The following is a 24,134-nucleotide window of genomic DNA, read 5'->3' on the forward strand; positions in this document are numbered from 1 at the left end:
TTGCAGCAAACATCTGAATTCCAGAGCACAGGTATGTTACCATGCATCTCCAGCAAGCTACATCTATATAGGTAGCATCCCTGATCCAAACACATCAGCCTCATTGACCACGGGAATAAAAAGGTTCCTGGAAGTCAGGCTCCCCACTGGCTACGCACACACTGGACCAGGTGCTTGGGTGCTGGCTGTGGACCTCCCCAATTCCTGGAGAACCATCTCCTGATGGCATGGTAGAAGACCATACACTAAGGTAACAGACCTTTGAGTGATCAGGCCAATAGATATTACATTCTTCAACATCAAGTTCGCTTCCCTTCTGCGCCTCTAAAACACAGGTATGATGATATTCTTATTTTGTAGATTAATGCACTCTTGAACAACAGATGACTGGTTGGCCCCCAAATCATGTGAGGACAGCAGTGCTAGTATTCAAACCTGGTGGTCTCCACATCCAGGCATCTGTCCTAACTGCTGCGGTAGCAGCTTCATCACTGACACAAGCGCGTTGACAGAGCACAAAAAAAAATCATGCTTTGAAGCAAACTGTTACATGGATATATTTATTGCATTGCAGACATAGCAATTTTAAATATAAACATATATATCTGGAAAGCAGAATATTGCAAATTCAGTATTATTCAGTATGTTCGTAGCAGCATCAGCTTCCTAAGAAACAAAATATTTAGGAAGACAGAGAAGGTATTACAAATGAGTTACATTCTCATTTATCACCATTTGACCAAAATGTGATATTGCAGCTTTGAAACAGATATTGAAGTCACCAAATCTGACCTTGAAGACATAAGTAATTTCAGGACTGAAGTGCATCATTGTACCTGATACCCTGCACACTTTTAGCGTGCTGGGACATAAGGCTAACAGTCAAGTGCCTGGAGAGGGCAGATGATCTATGTATCTGCATTACCTGACATGTTATAGTTTTAATAACAATACTTAGCACTTGTATAGCACTCACCACTTCCCCAAATCCTAGTGAGACAGGCAAGGATTGCTCTCAGATGTACTGCAGCTGTGCAGCCTAAGGGAGAGGGAGGGAAGTGACTTGCCAAGGCCATTCAGTGAGCAAGTGGCAGTAAAGAGATCAGAATTTGTCCGCAACTGACTTCCAATCCTGTGTCAGTCTGGTAGGTCATGCTGCTCCTCTGTGGTTCGTTAAGGAAGTTTTATAGATGACTAATTGGTTAACAAGTCCCCATCCATGCAACTACAGTGGATGCATGCACCACCTAAAAAGAGGTCAACACAACTGCTCCCCTCGTAATGCCCATTTTAGCTCGAAAGAAACCAAATGATTCTCTCATTTTCTCATCTCAGAATGATCTGTCACGCTGAAGATACAATGACACAGCTGCACTTTGCTCTGAAGCAGTGGAAATCAGAAGCAATCGCTATAGGAGTGGGAGTAGCTTTCATTTCTTTCCTGAGGGAGAGCACTGATCTTTTGAGAGGAAAAAAGGATGGATATGTTTTTATACAAACTGATCAAACTACTTCTCATTCTAAACGAATACAAGACTGACTGAAAGTCTCAGGTGTACTAATTTTCTTCAGCTAAGTCATCCAAGTGTACACTATGAAGCCAGCAGCTAATAAAATAGTTATCCAGGAACATCAGAAGGCATTTTCCTTCCCTGACAGGCCTTTACTTCTACCAGCCAAGAGCAAGAGCACTTACAGTGACATCTAAAAGGACTTGTAAACATCACGAGACAAGCCATCTCTGATATTCCTCCACTAAAGCGGGCCTTACTCCTGCACCCCCAGGAAGCTAACAAGGATAACCGAGCCTCCTACCATCCCTGCCTCAAAAGGGGAAATTTGTTTGCTTGTTTTTTCTCCCACTGGGTTTCCTCTACAAAATTTTAGAGGCAGGATCAAACATGTCAGTTATTAGGGACGGAGTCTGGCAGAGACTCCTGGTGCATAGTTCACGTGCTGTGAAATGCTCACAATGCAACGGAGGCTGCACTTCAGAACCGGCTCTGCATACTCCCCCTTCACCTATAGAATACAAATGGCCGGTGCTGGCCAAATTATGCCGAAGCGTACAGGCTAGAAAGCAACCTCCCATTTCAAGGAGTTATCACCAAGTAATGCCTCCCTCCTCTTTCTTTGCCTGTTCTCACACTTTCAGCATGCCATGAAAGCCTACAGTCGGGAAAACATACAGAGTTATACTTACAGTAGATTACGCACATTTTTTTTCCATCAAGATAAGTCTTCATCAAGTGCACTGATCCTGCAGTGCCCACTTGGACGACCACCACTGGACTGCCTCGGCTACCTCTTCTCAAGTGGCTTCTTTTTTTTTTTTTTTTGGCCCAGGCTGCTAATGGATAAAATGCAGCAAAGGATGCTCTTACATAGAAAACTTGTGGAGAAAAACCTTACTACCATGCAGCAATGGATACTTTTTCCTGGTGATACATGGGCAACACCTGACAGAAAAGGCTGTGATTTTTAAAATGTTGTTTTTACTTTCCAAGGAAATTTTAATTGCTTTACTTACATCCAGCTGTTGCCAGTTTCATCTTAGGTTGCAAGACAGAACAGAAGAAAAGGTATGTAAACTCCTGAAAATGGGTGCACCCTCCTAATGACAGTGGATCTTTAAAGCACTTTTTAGGTATGAAATGAACATTACTGGCTACATGAAAAATGCAGTACTTTAAAAAAAAAAAAGGTTGCAATAATGTTTATCTGAAGGTGAGACACAGGCACTGCTGAAAAAAAACTCTGACCAAGCTAAAGTTTCTAAATGAAAACTTGGGCACATTCTTAATTTTTGGTCCAAGCATACCCTACGAGAGTATTAGTATTTTATTAATATTAATGAAATCAAAACATTGATACTAATATTTTCGGTAAATTAAAAAACTAAGCTTGGACTCTATCCTCCTTTGCTAGACTTGTAGCTCATTAGCTAGAAGGACATTACTAAGATTTTAGGTCTCCCCCCTTGAGCTCCTATTGCAACTGGCTGCCCCTGTCTTCCTCTGTCCACCTAGTCACATCTCACCACTACGTATGCTGCTGCAGCATCTTGAAAAATATAGGGCAGCCCATCACAGACCCTTGTATTTGTCATCTTCTAATGGGTGAGGATAATAATGCCAAGCAAACTTTTCGTGGAAGTTAATGCTGTAGACATTAGGAGTGTAGACTGGTGTTGCTTCTCTAGAAACTCTCACTGTAAAGTTAAGACTGTTGATACTCAAGTCTGCAAACAGCCACGCCTCTTGCAGCTCTGTTTTTGGTGCATGCTTAATTCACTTTGAGTTTACACCCACCTACCATCAAGCCTCCAAACTGGGAGAATTAGCTTTGAAATTACTATCTCACTCTAGGAAGATCATCTTCCTTCACTAGAAGAAGAGAAGTATTTCTTTATCCTCTCTCCTTCCAGTTGTGGCTTCATGTATTTCCATTTGTGCATCTTGATAATATCCGTAGGAATAGCTATTTTTGGTTTGCAATACACAATTAAGAAATCCACAAATTCTGTAATAGCTTAGTTTTCCAATATTATTTCTAGTAAGTGTTAGCCTTTCATAAAGCAAAGACTGTCTTAGGATTGCTATAGTATGAACTTCAAATTTTTAAGCCAGTACCAAGAAGCAAAAGCATGAAGTTAAATAGCTCTGGGCTGCAGAAGACGCATATTTCAGCATTTGATTTACACTTTGCAATGCAGGCAGGAGAGAAAACATCTTCATATTAATTTGCAGTATTTTGCAGTTATGCCCTGAGGCAGACACTAGCACGTAACTCCACAGCTTCTGAGGAAAGAGCTTGCCTGGCTGAAGGAATCACTGCATCACTGCTACTGCTGCTGCGCTGCCTCTCAAAGGGTGTAGTACTGTGCCTTCCAATTTTATCCAGTTGCAGAGCTTACAGTTTAAGATGGTGATTATAATTCTGATCTGTTTAATCAAATATAGAAGTTTGCCTGGAGATATGCATCTTCAGAAACTCTGTTTTCACAGTTTGCTGTCCCTGCTGCCTTTCCATTTGCTTTCAAGATTCTGGATTAAATCAGTTTCCACCTGTCTCACTTAGGTCAGTGCCAGTAAGCAACAGAAAGGGAAGCACAGGCAGCATGTTGGACTGAATGTCAAATTCAACAAAAATCAGACATCTTTTTTCTTTGCTTCTCTTTTCCTGGACACTTCTTCACCCACAGTGATTCATAGGTGCAAGTGGGTTACTGCAACAGCAAACTAGGGAAACCTAGCACCGCGGAAAGGAAAATAAGTAAAAAAGGAATTAAAGTTTTTTTTAAAAAAATCAGTTTACTCCAATCGACCCAAGATAAATCATTTTTCTGATCAAGTAATTCCAAAAGTCTGCAGAGTAGTATGAAAATCAAGAATAGCCAAAGGCTATAAATTAAACTATTTATTGGATGCAAAACTGGATGGAGTAACATTCCTTAGGAAGGGGGGAAAAACAGCAGGCAGTCAAGCCTACTCCTGCCAAGAGACATCGCCCTGCTTCCCAATGACACAGAAGGGAAAGCTGCATCAGAAAAAATGAATCCAGAAACTGAAGGACAAGAAGCAGATGGAAAAACCAACTACTGCAATAATCACCTGGTGAGGTTATGCTAAGTACCTGCCTCTAAATCAGAAAAAAAAAAAATCCAGGCAATTAACAAGCTGGGTAAGTCAGTTGAGAGAAGGAACTAAACACACACTTTTTTACAAGCTCCTTTTTTCCCCTTTGACCTTATCTATTCTACTACCACAGCCCTGTTTAAGAAGTGTTCAGTAAAACCTGTGCTGAAGAGTTTCCCAAGAAATAATCCCAGCCACGACAGCCATAACTAGGGTAACAATGCAGCACTCAGCCTGATTCTCCCTCCCAGTTTCCCTGCATCCCCACAGCACAGCAAGGTTTTATGCTGCGGTTCCATGAAAACCTCATTCAGACTATCTGCAAACGTCCCTAGAATTCTATCACCATACAAATAAAATTGCTACTCCTAAAGTAACCATGAGACTTGGCTCCCTGCTGAACTGTGTTGGCAATGAAAAGATACATGACGACACCATGAGATGTATCTGTAACATCACATTCCAAGACTACTCCGTTACATCATTTCTGCAGCATTTCACCAGTTTCATTATTTCTCTCCTATTTTAAAATTATTCTTAAAGAATTCTCAAATTATCACAATACTTCTTCAAAGGTAGTTCAGAAAACTGTTCCTTGTACTAATTCGGTACCTCACCATAAACATGCTACAGGAATCACTGCTGAGCACCAGGCTGAACAACGTCCTGGGAATTCTGGACAGGTTGCAACCAGTGTGTTGATCCTTTCCACAGAGTTCTTTGTATTTGGCCCAAAGCTTTTTCACGCTCCCACAGCTCTCTGTTTCTTGAGACTGCCTCCTGCTCCTATTCTTCATGCTTTAGCATAATAGCTCCAGGTATCTACCCTCATACCATCTTTGTGACACTGGAGCAACGGAGGAATGACTAGGAGCAGACAGCCTTTTGAACAAAGAACCTGGATTTTATGCTAAGTTTGGAAAAGGAAAACATGGAAAGAAATAACCAGAAACAATCAAAAACCCAAAGCTCATTTGTTTCCAAGGGTTGGGTTTTTTTTTGGTTTTGTTTTTGTTAAACAGATTTACAATGAATACTGAAGTGAGGTAGGAGACTTCTATTCAGAATGTCACATTTGATTTTATTTAAAGAGCAACTTTGAAGTATTAAACATGCAAGTGACAACACATACAGGATCACTTGCTTAGTCACAATCATGATGCTTGAAAGAGACGAAAATCACAAATGCTATGCTTGAAAGAGACAAAATTTGTAAAACAGCATTTTGATAATAGACTTAAAAAAGATACAATTTTAGAAAAAGGGAAAAGGAAGACATTTTGGAAGATCTGAAATTGTAGAAGAGGCTATATTTAGGAAGCAGCTTGGTAATAATAAGAGGTTGATAGGGAAGTAGGAAACAAAGAATCACCAAATAAGCCATTAAATCTAAATTGGAAGAGAGATTTTTAACCAACTCTACAGGTAAGACAACAACGAAAATAGAGGAGGACCAGTTTAATAATGAGGTAGAGCAAAAAAAGTAGACAAACTGTATAGTTCTTAACTAGGTTTGTTGACCGAGGTGATGGTTCTGGAAGAACAGGTCAGTGATGATATAAAAATCAAGGCACAAATGCAAGTCTAAGCACCAGCATTTTTCATAAAACATGAAAAAAGAAACTTGTAGATGTGAAGCAACAAACACCTGCAAGGTTTCAGAGAAAAACTTCTGATGAAAGGAAACACTGAGACTTCTAGTAGCAACTGAGGACTCAGCAAAGTGTCAACTGACAAGGAAAGAGGGCAGTACAGCCACAAAAACATTCCTGGTAGTCGTATCTTATTTAATGCACAAGGCAGTATAAACTAGGCTGACAAAGAGAATTAAGAATATGAGGTAAAGAAAAGCAAGAATTCAATTAGATGTCATAGTACGTAGGCTTGAGTGGAGATCTGACACCCTTTGGTCCAGCGTAAAGGAAGGAGGAGAGGTCAAAACCAGTAGCCTTTGGCATGAATGGAAAAGGCAGAGGTAAGTCATCCCAAGCAACTGAAATAAAACCCAAACGGTCAGAAAGCAGAGTGGAAAAAACAATGCACAACCAAAAACATAAAAAAATACTCGCTTGCAATAAAAGCTGCTGAGATGTCAGGAGCAGAAATAAGCTCCTTGTTTCTAGCTTCACATGTTTCTAACAATTGGTGAGGGTTCTGGTCAGTTGGCAACCACATGAAAAGCCAACCAGGCAAGGTTCAGAGAGCCAGGACAACTGGAGGTGTATTCAATAACAATCTCCCTAAACCAGATTTAGAATGTCCTGAGGAGACAAAGCACTGACAGAAGGGGGGGAATGGAAGAACTGTAGCCCACATGAACACAAACAAGAACAGCACAAAAGGAGAGGAAACAAGAACCTCCAAGAGAAGAACCTTTTCAGTGCCTAGTCTCAGTTCACAGTAGGAAGGGATTACAGCAATAAAGCTATGTATGATATGTAGGTAAGAAACTGTAGAAACTCTTTTCCTTTTTCTTTTTTTTCCTTTTTTCTTTTTTTTTTCCATACCCTTCATGAAACTGTTTTGCCTCAACAGTATTTTTTATTCTGAGGCATTTCTGTCCCAAGCTGAACTTGGGTTTGCAGCTCAGTGGCTGAGCTGAACAGCCATCCAAGCCCCATGTCATCTGAAATGCTGACATAAAAGTTTCAGGCTCCCCCAGAGGCATACAGCTGCTTTGTTTGTCCAGAACTCCTGCTAAACCATTTCTGTAATTCACCCAAACAACAGACATACCCTAACGACTAGCAAGCAGTATGTTGCATTTGCAGGAACAGAAATATATGTCAGTGAGACCACAGTCACTCAGTTTGAGGACTTATGACCTCTATATGCAATACAAGACCTGCTATAAAGCAATCTCCCAACTTCACCTTAAACATAGGGCGCTGCTGCAAAGCATAAGGTAGTTGAGATGAATACAGGAATAGCAGCGTGCAATCTAGTGTCCTTCGACAACTAAGGGAACAGACTAGATAATATAACAGCTTCATTTACCCCCAAACTTCTGCATGCAGTTCTCTTGGAAAGCAGTTTATACCTGCAGAAGCCTGGCCTGATCTACAATAGCTTTAACAACCTTGCTAAAATAAAACTACTAATGAGCTGAGTTTGACTTCTATAATTCAAAAGATTTTTTAGGCACACCTCCAAAGCTCAGTTCAACTGGAATTAGATGACACATCATTCATATGGATAGGAAAGACCCATGAAGATTTCTGCTCCATGAGAACTGCTGGAGACACAGCACCTCTAGTTTCAACACAGGGAACTTGAAAGGCGCTTAGATACAGTACAGTTGTGCTCAGCACAAACACTTCAATCCGAGAAGAAAAACTACATCTTTGCAAACTTCGCTATTTCACTAAGTAGCAAATTGGTGAAATATGAAAGTACAATTTTCCATCTGCATCCACAACATTCACAGATAATATGGAGGTCCCTGGATCAGCTACATTAGCTGCTTGCTGGTGACACAGGGCTAAAGCACAGCGTTACAACAGAAGCCTAAGCTTTGATACTGAAAACAAATTAAAATCCTGCCATCGTTCACACAAACAGAGCAGTTTTCAATTAAGAGGTTGTCTATCACACAGGGCATTACAGAGCTAACTACGAAGAACAGGCTAACAGCCATCAGTAGTATGTCACTCCACCTTTTTATGGGCTACTTCAAAATGACTATCAGAATTATGTCTGGAGAAGAGGACATCCATGTAACAACAGCAGATAAACTGTTGGTTTCATTTTCAATCTTCTCTTGAGATTATTCAGAACATGCAAAATAGCATTTATGAGTCATTTCAAGTGGAGATCTAATCTTAAAAGTCCTTAAACATGTGCCACAATTAGCTCCTATAACAGAGTACACCAAAATTCTCTTCCAGCCCTTTCCATTTAGCTTCTATTTAAGGAGCAGAGGGACTGTGCTTACCTCCCTCATCTCACAGCAACAACTGTGTTGCTGACCTTGTCCTGAGACCCCTGACAGAGATCTAAGGAGGCTGCTTTGGCATCAAGTTCAGGGTGCTCCACTTAGAATTATTTCCCTTGTTTGGCAAGGGGAAACCAGTCACAGTACCATCATACTTAATGAGAACGCTAAATAGCAATGAGAGCTACAGCGGCAATTCATGCTATCAAATAAATACACTGACAAAGGCTCAGCCACGTCAATGTGCTAAGTGCACAAGCAAGACATTCTCTCCTCGAATAAAAATCTGGTTTATGTGACGTGTGAACACCTGCTGATAATCCACTTTGGGCCGCCTTTTTCTCTGTGAACGGCTTCTTGCATGGGTACCACCAGCAGTGGCACCCTCTGCGTGGGCAGTCCTGCTACCCACATCAGCTTCACCTCTGGCAGCCAGATGCAAACTGTCACCTGGCATCTTCTTTTCTCCAGCTCTGCCCAAGCGCTTCTGCTTCTCGCGCTCATCTTCTGCTCTCCCTCGTCCCAATCCAATTTTCAATCCCAGCGTCTGAGAGTCATTTGTCAAGGCTAGCTCCTCTGAGACAGTCTTTGAGTCAGCTCCCTTCTTTACTGAGGACTCCTGCAGTTTGAGTCTGTCAAACAGCTGTAAAAGAACATTTGTGTATATGACCACATTCATAAAACAAGAGAGGCTGCTTGTTCAGCATTTCTACATGGTATTTGCGTGTACGATCTCAAATCGGAGCTCACAACACACAATTAGTGAAGAATCTTTACCAGCAATAAAGACGAGGTTTTCTTGCCAAGTCAAACAGCAACATAAGGTGAACGGATCTCTTGCATGCACATGAGTATCTTTACGTGAGCACCACGGAATTTAATTTGGACAGCAATACTGATGTGCAGTAGCATTTAACTTTGGTCAGGAACAACAGAGAGCTACCAAGTTTCTCTGTTAGCTCACTCTCCCCCAGCGCTCCTGTAATGTTATCAGATAGTATTAGAGATATTTCCATCCATGTGTCCTCAGGCAGGACATGAATCCCTAAGATAAGGGGCCTCAATCAGCAAAGAGTGCATACTGAAAAAATGATGGAACTTTTATGTTCCCCAAAACAAACTAAAAGATGCCATGCGGGTATTCTGGGAGATGAGCAGACCACAAACAATAGAAAAATAATAAATCTAGAGAAGCAGATCCAAAGCACTGTATGAACTCATTAATCTAAGAATATATGGTGCTGAAACTGGAAAAAAACTGCTTTTACTCTGGCAGCAGGCAAGCTTTTATGAAATACTGACAAATGAAAAGGATTCTTGGTTATCCTGTGTCTTCCCAGCAACAGGATGGAAAGCCAATGCCTGTAAGAGTGGGCTAAAGGAACAATGACAACTTGATAATTTTTAACTAATCTTTAAAAAAGGAAGGGTGGGATCTATCAGAAAAGAGATTTAAATGGCAGGAATTTGAAAGCAAATGCCTCACAATGAAACTGCTTAAAAGTTTTTGTGATGCTTCTCTGATGTTCAGAAGGCCCAGAGCCATGCCATTCAACAGGGACAGCCCTGTCACTACTTTTTTCCCCCCTTCATTGTTCAGAAGTTCATCTATCATCTCCTCAGTTCTCAACTTCATAAACATCTTTATTCGCAGCTGGATCCTAGAGAGTGTCTTGCTTTGGAGCAACATGCAGAATCTTGGGCTTCACAGCACCTAGACTAGAAGTTCAAGTGACCAAACAGATGTACTGTTTTGCTGGCTGGAGACGAAGACTGTTGCTCCATGAACATTAGTATCAGAGTTATGCACTGCCAGATCACCTGGCAGACAAATGTGGACCAGATCAGTCATGGGTGTAAAAATTGCACAGAACAAGTAAGTCAAAAACCACAGTGACCTTACAGAAGGTCACCATATTGCACTAAGCAGCGTCAGCAACGATGATCTGACATTAGAAACTCAAGTGGAACTTCTGTAACACTGAACTATGGCCATAGTACTTTCAAAAATGTCAGAAAACTGTTTGTGTGTCCATGTCCCGTCCCCCCCCCAGTTCAAGCCATTTTAGATTCATCTGTAATAAAAGGAGATTAAATATTTCAAATGTAAATATAGTTTTCCAATCGATGCTCCCCTTGTACTACTTTGAAAAAGGAGATACCAAAAAAGATAAAAAGAAAACTGGAGATGTTTACCTACCCGGGTTAGGGTGAGCTGAGGTTCTGCATAGAAAGCTTTGCCCATTACTGGTTTCCTGTATGTCTCATCCACATCTGTAAGGGCCTAGAATACGATAAAAGAAATAGAAAGTTCAAAATTAAAGTCTGAAGCAGCTTTGGACCAGCTTTGTGTCACAGTATCAGGAAATTATGTTCTATCTGAGAAAAACTCCATCCTAGGAACAAGCTGTGCTTTGGAGCTGGCTTCTTAATCATCCAAGTCATACTGAGGTATAAAAGCAACAGCAAAGCCTAGAATCCATTCTGCATTACTTGCAAAATCTTCGTGAGCCTTACCTGCAAAATCCCTCACACTGTTCCCATTTCCAAACTTTTTACACCTCCAGGCTCACAAATATTTAAGAGCTGCTTTTCCATCCGCTGTCTTTAAGATCTTCATGAAGTAGAACACAGGGGAAAAAAAATCTTTTGTCAGTGACATCCCAGTGGTATGTTAGTGAAAGAAAACAGAGAAGCGGCTACCACTGTAAGACGACTGGGTGTTGCAGAGAAAGCTTTGAAAGCTTCTGATATTCCTCATGTTCCGCCTTTCTGAGTTCTTTAGAAAAAAACTTTGAAGATGCTGAGAACTCTTCAAAGCTTCTCTCTCACCTAAAACCTCTCTAAGATGGCTAGGTACCTCTCAGATGTACCAATCCCAACACCAAGAACCACTTAGCCTGAAACCCAGCACTCAGTGCCAGAGCAAATGCTTTATGAAACACCCTACCACGTCAGTTCTCTCAAAATATGATTTGCTTAAACCTGTTGCAAATTTCAAGTTTTTGATATAGCAGTTATAAATTAAGGGCTGAAACAATAATTACCATATTCCAGAACTTGTCAAATGCAACCAAAAACCCTGTGCAGACTCCACGAAGCCCTTTGAAAGTGCGGATATGGACATTGATTTTTACACCATCTCGGACACAGCGATGAAGTTCCCCCAGTGGGCTGCCTTCATGGACTAAAACAGAAAGAGTACATCACCAGTCTTCAACAAAATACATGTAAATATACAAATATAATAAAATATGTAGAAATCTACTCTACATAGAAGTATGGCAGATCTTGGTATAACACTTGTGTTCACAGCAAAAGAAATGAGAAGCCCCAGAGCACTGTAATGCACTGCAGTTGTCATTACTGGACCACCAAAACTCTTCTTATAACGGGGACAGCAAAGACTTGAAAAAAATATGAAGGTTTTGCTTTACATAACCCACAGCCAAACCAGCCTTAGCCAAAAATCTTTTTGCTCCATTAAAAAAACATACTAAGTAATGCTAATCTTAAATAAAAGTGGTTCATAGGTAACTGAAAGCCCACAAAGACAGAGAAAGTTTCACGGAAAAGACAAATGGATTAGTTTTGATCTGTTAATAAAGTATTATCAGAAGCATTCCTTTTCCTTGCAAGATTTCTGAAACAATGAATGGCTCAAGTTCTTCAACCAGTTAAACTGGATCAGTTTAATTTTATGAAAATCCATTGCTTCAGTTAAACTCTCAGCAGCTAGCTGAACGTCCTTGAAAGACGTACAGGTCTTTGGCAAAAAGAAAGAAGGTGACTATAAGCAGCAGCCACCAATGAAACCACGCTAAAGCACAGAATAATAATGCTTTTAGTCAGGGCAAAACCAAAGGAATTCAGTAAAACATACAGCTTACCTGGTACACACAAGCCTTACCTACACACTAGAGATCTTTGCAAATGTAAATTATCTAGAGGGGTAGATATTATTTACTTTACAACTTCCACCCGCACCAGGATGAAGCCATTCCAGTGATAAATTACAGCTACTCGTTCGCTTGTGCAAACACAGCCCCAGGATTGCTGTACAATTCCTACTAAGAGTCAGGGAAAAATAATGGTCTAAATTCTCACACTGTTCTTGATATTAATAAAATATCTGGGTCAGAGATGATCTCGTGCCTTGTGCTTTAGGGACTATGTATTCAAGGTTTGATTTGCACACCAGAAAATGCATCCTGTGAGTGTAAAATGTTACCATGTGACAGCTGATCTGCAGTATTTGGCTGCATGGTAATTCTTAGCCACAGCAGGGAAATCTAAAGCAGTTTCCTCTGAATTAACCTATCATGTTTATTTTTTGAGATCCGTTGTCTCCTTGCCAGCCCTCTGCAGCTGGACAGCTGGAGAAAATTGCTTTCAGACAGAGCGTAAGCTGTCTCAGTACCTCCCAGCTTTGCTTATGGGGGTCTGTTCAGGAGTCCCTCTGCTTCCTGCAGCCGAACTGATGATGAACTTACGTTCTGAAGTCACAAATCCATCATGGGGAACCACAGATGACACTATCACTATATCAGATTGATGTTTTTAATCAGATAACATTTGTTTTTCTAACCAACCCTAATAATTTACAGGATCATTTCAGATTTAATTTTTTATTTTATTTTATTTTATTTAGATTCCGGTGTTGCCTTCACATACAAACTTTATTTACATCTTCTTATAAAAATCCAAGTACAATCTTTATTTCTGACTATGCCTTTGCTTGCTGGCACCCCTTTAGGCCTGGCAGAAAACACTACTTTACAGCTCTACCACACCTAGACAACCCATGCTTTTTCCACTTTTCCGTGCTGCATAAGACTCCGGCTTCACCAGGGCAAACCTCCAGCTTCACCTGATGCTGCTAAGTATTAGCATCAATTTTTCAATCTGTAGAGAAAATAGTTACCTAGTTGGTTTTGTACTCAAAATCCAATCCCTATTTATATAAAATAAGCACATACTTAATGCCAGGATTCATAAGAATGACATAAGAAGGTGGTTTTCCACTGTAACCCAGAGGGCAAGTACCCCAGGAGAGAGAAAATAAAGATCCCAACTCTGATTAAGTTCAAGTCCCTATCCTCAGGGTAGCCTTAAATAGCAAAATTAAAAAACAAGAGCAAAAACAAGTTAGAAGAGTGGAAATACTTCAGAACACCATCAAACGCCTTTCTAACCAGCCTGTGGTAACCACTTGCACATGAGTTCTCTGCCCCTTGGTAAATGCAAAGTAATTAGAACTAGCTTCTCCTGAACTGATCCAAACCAAGCACTGCTAAAGTAGCTTCCTTCTTACTTTGATGGCAACATGAAATCACCCCTCATGACAGGCAAAATTTTAGCTCCATTTTACATTTCTGACCCACTGAATTTAAGGAACATGTCATACCTTGTCATAGCTATCTAGGAGCACAGCATCACAACTGCTGGACGCAGCAAACCATGTATCACAGTTGCCTTCAGAGGCAGCTACCACCTTCACATCGAAGCTTCAAACGCTGGCCCACCTGCAGTGCAGACAGCCCCCCCGTTTACAGGGAAAGCACACAATTTTGGCTATAAGCTACTCTTAAAATTCTCCAGATTGCTGAATAGCACTTTCTGTGTCAGTTGTGCCAGTCTTCTTCAAAGTCCGCGCTGTCCAGCCTTAGAAGTATGGATATTAAATACATGCCCTTAGTGAAACCGTGTGATTTATTTGCTAGGCCATCACTAAAGTTAAGTCTTACAGAGAGGTTTTTTTTTCCAATTTCCATCACAGTGTTCTAAATACAGATGCTTTCTATTAAGATCTTAAATCAATATTTAAGGTCAGTTCTGTTGGAAATCCTAAGGCAAGAGAACCTTTGCATTTGTGCAGAACGCAAAGGTGACACGATATTGAAGATCATGCACCACCTACAGCAACAAATGCATTGCTTTGGTGTCTAAGCAAGAAAAAAGTCCTGCTTTGGGCATTCACAATGGAATGTTTTGGGTCTTGCCTTTTTATAAAAAGAACATTAAGGTGATGCTGGCGATTAGAAGAGACGCTGTGATTCCAGAAAACACACAGTACTTGTAATTAAGTGTGCTGAAGTTACAACTCATTTGATAGCAATGCCATTTGATTCTTGGTGTAGGTGCATAAGTTGCACCCCTTCACGGTGAGGGGCTACTACTCTGATACTTACACCGTAGGCATAAATGCATGCAAGAAACGCACATCATCATCACAGCTGATGAATTTAGCAACATCACAGCTGCCTGCCACCTCATTCCACTGTTCTACCATCAGGTTACTCGAAACCCACGCCTGTATTTATGCCCCCAGGGTGTAGGGTTAGTGACAAGGTACAGCCGTGCGTTACAGCCTCATGCTGCGGTTGTGATTTAACTACAAGCGGCACCGGCTCCAATCTGCTTCCCGGTTTAAAACCAGCTGCAGTTTCTCAACCTTTTTTCCTCAAAATCAAGAGGGTGAACATCACCGAGTAACAGGAGGCCACCACCGTGGGGCCACCGCCGTACCGCCACCAGCAATGGCAGAGGCCGGGCCCCCTCACCTGCCACCCGAGGGCCGCCTCCACCCCAGCTCTGCCAGCCCCCGCCGGCACCTACAGCCCCCCGCCCCCCGGCCGCCGCCGGGCCCGGCCCGCAGCCCTCGCCCCCCCTCAGCCCCCCCCGGCCCAGGCTGCGCCCTCAGGCCTCGCCGCAGCCCCCCGGCTCGGCCCCCGCTCCCTCAGGCCGCCCGCGCTCTTACGGGGCATCCGGGTGAGGACGTTCCGCGGCGGCCGCCGGCGCCGGGCCGCGCCGCCCTCGGCCGCCTCCTGCTCGGGGCCCGCGTTCACCATGAGGCTGCGGAGGCGCTGGATGCGCTCGGGGTCGGCGGCGGGCGGCCCGCGGCGGACGGCGCGGGAGGCGGGCGGGCCGCGGCGGGAGGGAGCGGCGCGGCGGCCGCGCGGGCGGAGCAGGCCGCGCTGGAAGCTCTCGTACTCGGCCAGGTTGTTGAAGCAGGGCGCGGCGGGGAAGGGCAGCGGCGTGCGGGCGGAGTACAGCGCCAGCAGCGGATCGAACCGGCTGGAGCTCACGTCCAGGCGGCTGGGGCTGGGGGAGCGCTCGGGCCCGGGCCGGCGGCGGGGGCCCCGCTGCTCCGCGCCGCCCGCAGCCCCCTCGGCCTCCTCCATGCCGGGCTGCGGGCCGCGGCCCCGCCCGCCGCCGCTAGGGGCCGCTGCCGCCCCGCCCAGGCCCTGGCGGCGAGGGGGAGGCACCGCCGGCGGCCCGGGGGGCTCGGGCTGCGCTGTCCCCGCGGCTTCCCTGCCGTGCTGCGCCCTCCGCCAACTGCCGGTGCGGCCGCCCCGCCCCGCCCGTCCGGGGTGCGCCCCGCCACCTGCCCCGGGCAGCTGAAAGGCACCTGGGCAAAAGGCGGCTGCAGGAGAATTGGCATTTTAATCTTTAAGAGGCTGTAACAGCGCAGGCACACTCCTCCGAAGAAAACCGAGGCAGCGTGCGTGAGCACTGCGAGGGTCTGTACCGTAACCGATGCCACCGCCCACCGTTAGTCTTCCACAAACATCTTCCCGTTCCAGCAGCATGGCAGAGGAAACCCGCACTCCTGCCCGGCGCCGCAGGACAGGGCCCCTGCAGCCGCAGAAGCAGCTGTGAGCAGCGGCAGGGGCCGCAGGTGGAGCTGTGTGTGCCGCTAACGCCAGCTTGTTCTTCAAGCTTGGGAAGATTGATTTTCGCCCTACAGCTACAAAGTTGTATGACTTTATGCATGAGGATACCCCAGGCACTTCCTTTCTCTAGCACTTTTGTTAGTACAAATTAAAGGCCATGGCTGTACAGACAATGCCTACCTTGGTTCCAAAGTCTGCATCCATCTGTAAAGAGGTATGTTTAATTACTACATATTGCTGTAGGATGAGTCAATTAGAAGACTCTGAGGACAAAACCTACTACAAACTCCTTTTTTATACACACACAAGGTACATACATTCTACAGTGTATCTATTTATGTATCAGGTAGTCATAACATACAATAAACCTACAGCTTTCCTGACATGAATCACTGTTGCCAAAATTTTTTCCCCCCTTTATTCAGACCCCAAAATCCAAATGTTACCACCTCTGGAACAGTTGCTTTATACATTATGTCCAAAGTCAGGCACCAGGTAGTGACATGGCATTTCAGTCAATTAAATTACATTTGTGTTACAAGACCAACCCCCCCACCTCCAAAACCGCCAGACAGGCAGATAGGAAGTTCTTAGGAGGAAATGACTGGTGCGGTGAGTGATTCATTCAGAATCATTATCTCACAACCCCTCATATCCTCTTCCTGGGAATTATACAGCCCATTCTACAAATTGAAAGTGATATGCATTCTCTCATTGCATGTACTTAACTGCTCGCTATTAGCACACAGCAGTAAAGGGGAAGCTCTGCACTACAAGCACATAAGACTCATTGTTCAATTTCAGAAAGAAACTGCAGAGTAGTATACATCAGTAGCTGTTTATAGTTTAAAAAAAACCCAAAGAAACACCCACCCACCCCATACAAAAAAATCCCACAAAACAAAGTGCACATTGCTGTAAATGTCTAAGTTCTTCCTGTGGGGAGAAGAGGGCAAACAAAATAGGCTTCTATGCAAATTCATGGGAAAAAAATCAGTACTGACCTTATTTAGTCACATTTGATTCTTTCTTTCCACTGCTCTCTCTCCCTTAGCCACAGCTTGCTACATTACTGTTCTATCAACATGTTTTTGAAACCAGTAAGGTTAAAAGCAGTAAGAATATGTAAGTACCTATCATTATAGTTGTATTTATATACTGAAGTAGGTTATTTCCCTCCAATTCCAGTTACACTGGAACAAGCCCCTTTACATTAGCAGAAATATTTCTGCTCTGAGAGGCTCTATGATTTAAGTGTTTTGACAAAGGGTCTTAGCTGATTGTTAAGCCAGAACAAAACTGTGCGTAGACCAGGTGACACATTCCTCCCTTCCCTTTAACTAACATGTATTGTCAGGACTGTTATGTCTGCATCATTCCCAGAAAATCAGACAGCAACGTAAGTTCTTGTCAGCACCCTCTTTGCAGGCACCACGAACATGCCTCTGTTGCTACCTTTCACTCCACTGCACAGTAGGAGACAAATGACTTCCCAAGACCATGGAAGATGAGAGCACAATTCCTAAACAGAATTCAAGTCTATACAGTACCCTTATTGTTAACTTTACCGTTTGGAACTTTCACTGATTACTACTAAAAGTCCCAGGCATGAGAAAGGCCAAGTAATGAACAAGGCAAGGAAGAAATTATTTTTATTCTTTAAAAGTATAAAAATCCTGTACATTTGACAAAAGCTTTTAAAATCAGTCACAGGGAACTGCTGGGTTCCTCCATTTCCTTTCTGCAAGAATTCTGCAAGAGACATTAGGCAGTTAAACAGTTTGTCACTAATGTGACTAAAGACACTGTCCTTGAAATTTAATACTAAATGCCAATTGAAGTATCTTGGTCTGTCTCAGTTGAAACAAAAAAATCAAAATAATTATTTTCTCCTCTACTTTTACCTGTTCAAATATGCAAGCTTTTTTATAGTTCAGCAGTTCAGTAAAATACCTCATGGCTTAAATGCTATAGAAATACACGAAATTTCTATACACTTTTGCTCCTTCCTTCTACATGCATATCTGTAGAAGTCTTCAATTATTAATTCACATTGGAATATATTATGATTTTAGTTTTCCATATGGGCATATCCTTGTATATCAGATAACATACCAGTGTCATCTTTTCAGGCAACAACAGTGCCAAACTCAATGTTGTTGAAGAGGGTTACAGGTCCAGCTCCGCCAGCCACCATTCATGCTCACTTGCCAACAACCCAAGCAGAGCAAAATGTGAACTACCAGTTATACTCAGAGGTATCAACTATCCTCCGCCAGAATCTGAGGATATTCCTCCCAGAACTGGTCCCCAATAATGTCACAGTGCAGGGGAACAACTTTAGTCCTAGTCCGGGTAACTTCAACTTCCTTTTCTTCTGCTTCCTTTGGTAGTTTTATTTTCTTAGTCATGACTTCGTTAATCTGAAAATACAGTTGACACATTAGCAGACATGTATGACTCCAGCGGGAGGGATTCACAAATGAGCTACAACAAAAGCAACGATTAACCCTATAGCATACTACAGAATCTGAACACTGTATCTTTTGAAAGAGTCTATTCTCAATTCAAAGACCAACAGATGAGCAGTTAACACTGCACGTCATCATCACCTGACTTGAAGAAATTAGCTGCAAATTCACCCGATTGCAAGTATTCTTGAATAAAGTACAATATTTACTTTGGAGCTATATAAAGCAGATTTCTACAACCACCAAGAAAAAAAACATGCATAAAGAACAAGTGGAATATATTTCCAGGTGGGAGCCTCTATCTGTTCTAATTAGTTCAAATGAAGCAATAGAAATTGTTGGCCAACTTTAAAAAGAAACGAAAGAATTACTATTTTTATTAATGTATAGAAGACAGAAGGCTGAGCAAGTTATGGAGAACTCTTAACACAGACAGATGGGATCCCGATCACATGAAATGCGTATTTCTAGTTAAGATCTCCTAGTACGGGAGGACATTCAGGCCATAAACACTTATGATTCTCTGGGGTCTCATCTCATACAAAACACAGGACAGGGATTTCTTCCACTAATTCTGGATCAATGATGTAATCCTAGAATGATGAACATTTCCAAGTTATGATTAAAAGGAATTCCCCATTAACAGCTGCACTCCTTACTCTGCTCCTTCACAGTAGACAAGGACAAGCATACTATAAGCTGAGTTACCTTACTAAACAAAAGGTCCTAATTCCTTTGCAGTGGAAATACTCAGGATCTAATCCTATGAAGGGCCTGGCACAGGCCCCAGCGATCACCATATCAAACTGACAACAGTCATTAAAATGTAATTTTTCAGGAAGCAAGATACTTCCTCAATTTTCAAAGCTGTTACCACTAAGAAACCAAGTGAATGATTCATTAAACGAGGAAGATTTATCTAGCAAATATATCAGTCTTGTGAAATTCCACATATACGTTGTGATCTGTTGATACACATTTTATCTCCGCTGTCATAATCTGTATCTAAGCCAGACTTCAGAGACTAGTTTTTATACTATGCTCATAGATACAGATCTCAAAACCATCTCCAAAACAATCAGCCCTCTTACACATCATTATATGGCAAATGTGGTTAGTTTTAAAACATATTTATACCCAAGACATACATTTGGGATACATCTGGTGATATTAAAAGTGTAGCTTCTTTGCCACAATGTACCTATTTAAAACATGAAGCAAGTGGTAATAGTATTTTACCTTCTGCCATATTAAGACAGTTCCTTTTCTGTACATCAAAGGTTCATTGTTGTAGTTGATGTTGAATTCAGAAAACAAGATTTCATTCTTATCTCCAGCCAAAGTTCCCTGAAAGGAAATGAAAAGAAGTCATCACCTTATAGAAAACAAACAAACCAAAATACTAGGGTAAAAGATGGGCGAATATTGGAAAACTGACATTTATACAGGTTTGTCCATCTTTAAGTTACAAGGTTTAATTACCTGTCCCAACTGCAAAATGGGGATATTAAAACAGAGAGGGGTTTTATTACGTTTTCAAGGCAAACAGAAGTCAGTCAATGGACTCCAGGAGAAAACGGAAATAATCTGCTGAAGTCCGCAGAATGAGACCAAATACTACAGAAAGGACTGGGAATCAACAGTAGCTGAATCCTGCCATTGTACTTGTGTGTATAGATACTGGATGTTTGTATGTCATTTCCAAGATTTCTGAACTTGCTAATTAAGAAATTTAAATCCTGCTAATATTTGACCAAACATAAATTATATGCTCATCATATTAACACGTGTACAATTCAAGAAGTTATTGAATCTACACCCACAAAATTATTACAGTAAGAACAGGCAAGCCAGCCAGGGCTGCTGGGTAGGCAAGACACAGCTTTGCAAATCTTATGATTTTCTTTGTAAGTGGAAAAAAGCATGACCTCAAGAGACTCTTACCTGAAGTCTGTCCTGTGCTTGCACTGGCGTCAAACCACTTCGCTGTACAAGCATCCAAAACACTGTATTATAAAGGTTATTAATATGGCCTACCAAAAAAAGAGAAGAGAGAAACAGTATTTACCAAATCTGAGTGACTAGTTGGAAAAAAACCCAACTTTATTTCCAGACTCATATCCAAGAAACAAGCAAGAATAAAAGGGAATTAATAATATCCATTGCTAGAGAAGACACAGTCTTTCTGATCCATTTTTTATAGTAATGCACATCGTAAGAACAATTAGAAGATAGATTTCATTATATTTTTGAAAAGGGAGAGCGGAGGGTGAAGGGTTATGTGTAACAAATTATCTTCATTTCAGCAACAGGGACTAGGTACTAACTAACACAAGCCTAGAAAGTAAATCAAATGGTCTGTTCTAGCATGGAATATATAGCACTTTTAGTTGCTACATGGTGTGAATCTGAACATTCACATCCCCTCACTAAGAAGATTACCTTGGATAAATGAACCCAAAACACGAAAGATAATAATTTAATTCTATTAATAATTATAACATTTCCTGTGCTGAACTCACTCCCAGGATGTAACAAATAGTCTGTAGCCCGAAGACTCAGAATTTCAACCAGTATTTCCTGTACCCATACAGAGCCCAAAACAATCCTAATATTGTTTGTTTAAAACTACCACCCTACCTACCTTTCACTGATACCTATATGTACAAAAACACTAGCAATGAAAGCGTTTCTAGTCAGACAGAAAGAGAACTCAACTGTACAAATCTCCATTTTCTAGAAATGCTTACAGTCTGCTTGTCTCCAGCTGAGGTAATCCTTTAAATTTTGGTTGCTTGGATACAACACAATTCGTCCATCAAATCCTGGTGGGTACAGAAGTTGCTGGTCCTTAAAGTAATCCTTCCAATAGAAAACGTAACTTGAGGCAAACTGGGAGACCACATGAGTCATGAACTTACTTGCAAACACAAAGTAAAAGGAAAAAGAAAGAAATATATAAATATGATTATATACGTGATTATCTGAGGTATCGGTAGCGATAGTTCTGGTGGACAGCAGCATTTCCTAAATAATGGCCCAACAAATCAGCAGCTGCATAGTCTTTTGAAGAACAGGAAGTACTGAGATTCAAGAGTTTGGAAAAGGTAACATTTTGTTAAAAGAATGTTTGTTCTAACAATGTTTGTTTCCGACGTTTGTTCTATCAAAACTTTCTTTTTTAAAAGCTCTGTATCACTGAACATACTTTCCTGAGAGATCACAGGCAAAGAATTCACATGAACTTGAACTACCTGCAGCATATGCACCCAAACACAGCCCTACTCCTAACCTCTGGGCAGATAAAAGCAACTCTGAAGAAGAATTACAGGTTTAGAGAGAGATGTTAAAAATACATTCACTTCACTATCAAAGTAGTCGTTACCTTGCTCTTCTTTTAAACCATCTGCTGTTCTTTTTGAAAACAAAACTATATTCATCACTTTGTCCATAAGCAATAGCAATATCCTCCAATTCTTGCATCACTGTCTGGGCACACTTGGTCATCAGATGAAGAGCACGGTCATCATTTGGCTTTTTGAACTCATGCTGCTCAGAAAACCTTCAAAGCAAAAATGGTCAAATATGAATCCCTTAAAGAGCTACTCAAAAATGCTAACCCATTCATTTTCCTCCTTCTGGCAGGATCCTGATTTCCGGTATCCTGCCAATACTGACAGTGAATTCCCTCCACGTATGAAAAGCACTAACAAAACCCTGCTTTCTTATACACTCTGGATAACTGATTACCCATTCTCTTTCCCATCAGTATCTTCACCCTAACCAGTCCTTCAAAACGACTGGTTTCCATATCTGACTTGGAAAAGGATGACAAAACTCGCTTTCTCCTAGAGTGCCTTTTATACTCAGTCCAATAGGGGCAACATTACAATAAACTTGGCAAAACTTGAGAGCTTTACCAGAACCCCACACATCCAAACCAGAAATAAAATCCCCAGCAAGAATATGTGTCACCGACCCTTGTGAGAACTGTGCTCTATTTACCCCCAAGAAAGGCGAATGCCACACAGGCACTGACTCCGAACACAAATAAACATCCCTGTACACCAGTGGCTGGCTTTCCCCCAGCACACCCAAGGCACTGGTATGCCATTTCCCAGCCACCCTGCAAAGGCAGGGTTCTGAAGCTGCCCGTGGTCCTTGGAGACAAAACACCAGCAGTAATCCTGTGCGCTGGGGAGGCCGAGTGAAGGCTCTGTAGGTCCTGGGGGGCGGGGGGGGGGGGGGGGGGGGGAAGGGCCTGCAACCCCTGCACCTGTCACCGAAATCGGGGATCAAGCCTCTTAACACCAATGTAGTATTAAGAAGCAGGCACGCCTTTATTGCAGTGCTGGGTGCTCAGTGGCATCACCACAAATCAAGCACACCTGTGTGGATTTTACCATTACATTTATACACAAAATTACAAGGTCGTACACTCCCAATTACAATGATTGGTTAGAAATTTGCATATAATTGTAGTATTTGCTGTGTCATCCTTTTCTGTAACTATGCTTGCGCAGGGGAAGGGTCTTCACCTGGGCAAGGGTCTTCTTGACCTGTGGGTGTGACTTTCAGTATTATAATGAAGGTAGTTCACTTCAGGACACCTTAAAAGTTAGCTTTGTTGCCAAGTTGGAAGGCTGGATATCGGCCTTGCCAAGCTGTCCAATAACTCATCCTACACACAACAGAACCTGGGTGCTCTGGTTATGGTCTAGAGAGTAAAGACTAAGGGTATTATGGTCTGCAGCATAGGGACTTCCAGTAACAGTCTCGGATAACAAGCAGTACAGCGATTCATACATCACTGGTTAATAAATGCTAACATAATTCCATCGTGAAGGTTAACTCCTTAGAATCAAAACGTTCTTCTAACTAACTGTTACATAAACACAAAATATAGAAAGATTCAGTAAGATCTTCAGATAATCTGCCACACGCTGCAGGACTCACACGGGTCAGGCACGGAACAGCCGAGGCCAACCGCCCGGCACCACTCGGGATCCCTCTTCCCGGCACAGCACCCGGGGCCCGCACCCCCGGCGCCTTTAGGCCGAGGAAACTCCCGCTCGCCTTCCCGCCAGCCGAGACACGGCTATAAGCGCCCCGGCCACCGGCTGCCCGCCCGGTCTCCACCTGTGGAAGTTGCGGCCGTCCAGCCGGACCACTATCCAGCAGTTAGGCAGACACGTGTCGTCCGCCTCGAAGTCCCGCACATACTCGAACTTGCTTTTCGCCATGGAAAGGCGGCGGCAGCGGCCGCGCTGGCAGCACGCCCACCTCCCGCTCCACGCAACGACAGCCGCCGCAGCCCGCCAGCTCCCCAGCATTGCCAGAGCGGAAGCGGAAGCGGCGGGCGCCCTCCGCGAGCGCGGCGCCGAGCCCTTCTGGGCGCCTAGGCGGACCTCTCTAT

The 24,134-nt window shown here is 42.7% G+C and overlaps 2 protein-coding genes across 3 annotated transcripts; both read right to left on the reverse strand.

The window, feature by feature from the left end:
• Window positions 1-544: 544 nt before the first annotated feature.
• LSM11 (LSM11, U7 small nuclear RNA associated) lies at window positions 545-16,845 on the reverse strand. Its single transcript, XM_080398554.1, has 5 exons — window positions 15,911-16,845; window positions 15,332-15,880; window positions 11,619-11,758; window positions 10,772-10,855; window positions 545-9,214 (listed from the first exon to the last, which is right to left on the reverse strand). Exons 2-5 carry the CDS (start codon window positions 15,753-15,755, stop codon window positions 8,810-8,812), a joined length of 1,053 nt encoding a protein of 350 aa, XP_080254680.1. The 5' UTR covers window positions 15,756-15,880; window positions 15,911-16,845; the 3' UTR covers window positions 545-8,809.
• A 1,028-nt stretch (window positions 16,846-17,873) lies between these two features.
• THG1L (tRNA-histidine guanylyltransferase 1 like) lies at window positions 17,874-24,100 on the reverse strand. Of its 2 annotated transcripts, XM_080398626.1 has the most exons (6): window positions 23,858-24,100; window positions 22,104-22,280; window positions 21,469-21,638; window positions 20,663-20,751; window positions 19,958-20,065; window positions 17,874-18,670 (listed from the first exon to the last, which is right to left on the reverse strand). In XM_080398626.1, exons 1-6 carry the CDS (start codon window positions 24,049-24,051, stop codon window positions 18,509-18,511), a joined length of 900 nt encoding a protein of 299 aa, XP_080254752.1. In that variant the 5' UTR covers window positions 24,052-24,100; the 3' UTR covers window positions 17,874-18,508. The 2 variants fall into 2 exon arrangements, with proteins under 2 accessions (XP_080254752.1, XP_080254753.1); XM_080398627.1 differs by lacking the exon at window positions 23,858-24,100 and having other exon boundaries at window positions 21,469-21,634; window positions 22,104-22,244.
• Window positions 24,101-24,134: the final 34 nt, after the last annotated feature.

This window comes from Falco punctatus (assembly GCF_963210335.1).
Source record: "Falco punctatus genome assembly, chromosome: 8".
Lineage (NCBI taxonomy): Eukaryota > Metazoa > Chordata > Aves > Falconiformes > Falconidae > Falco > Falco punctatus.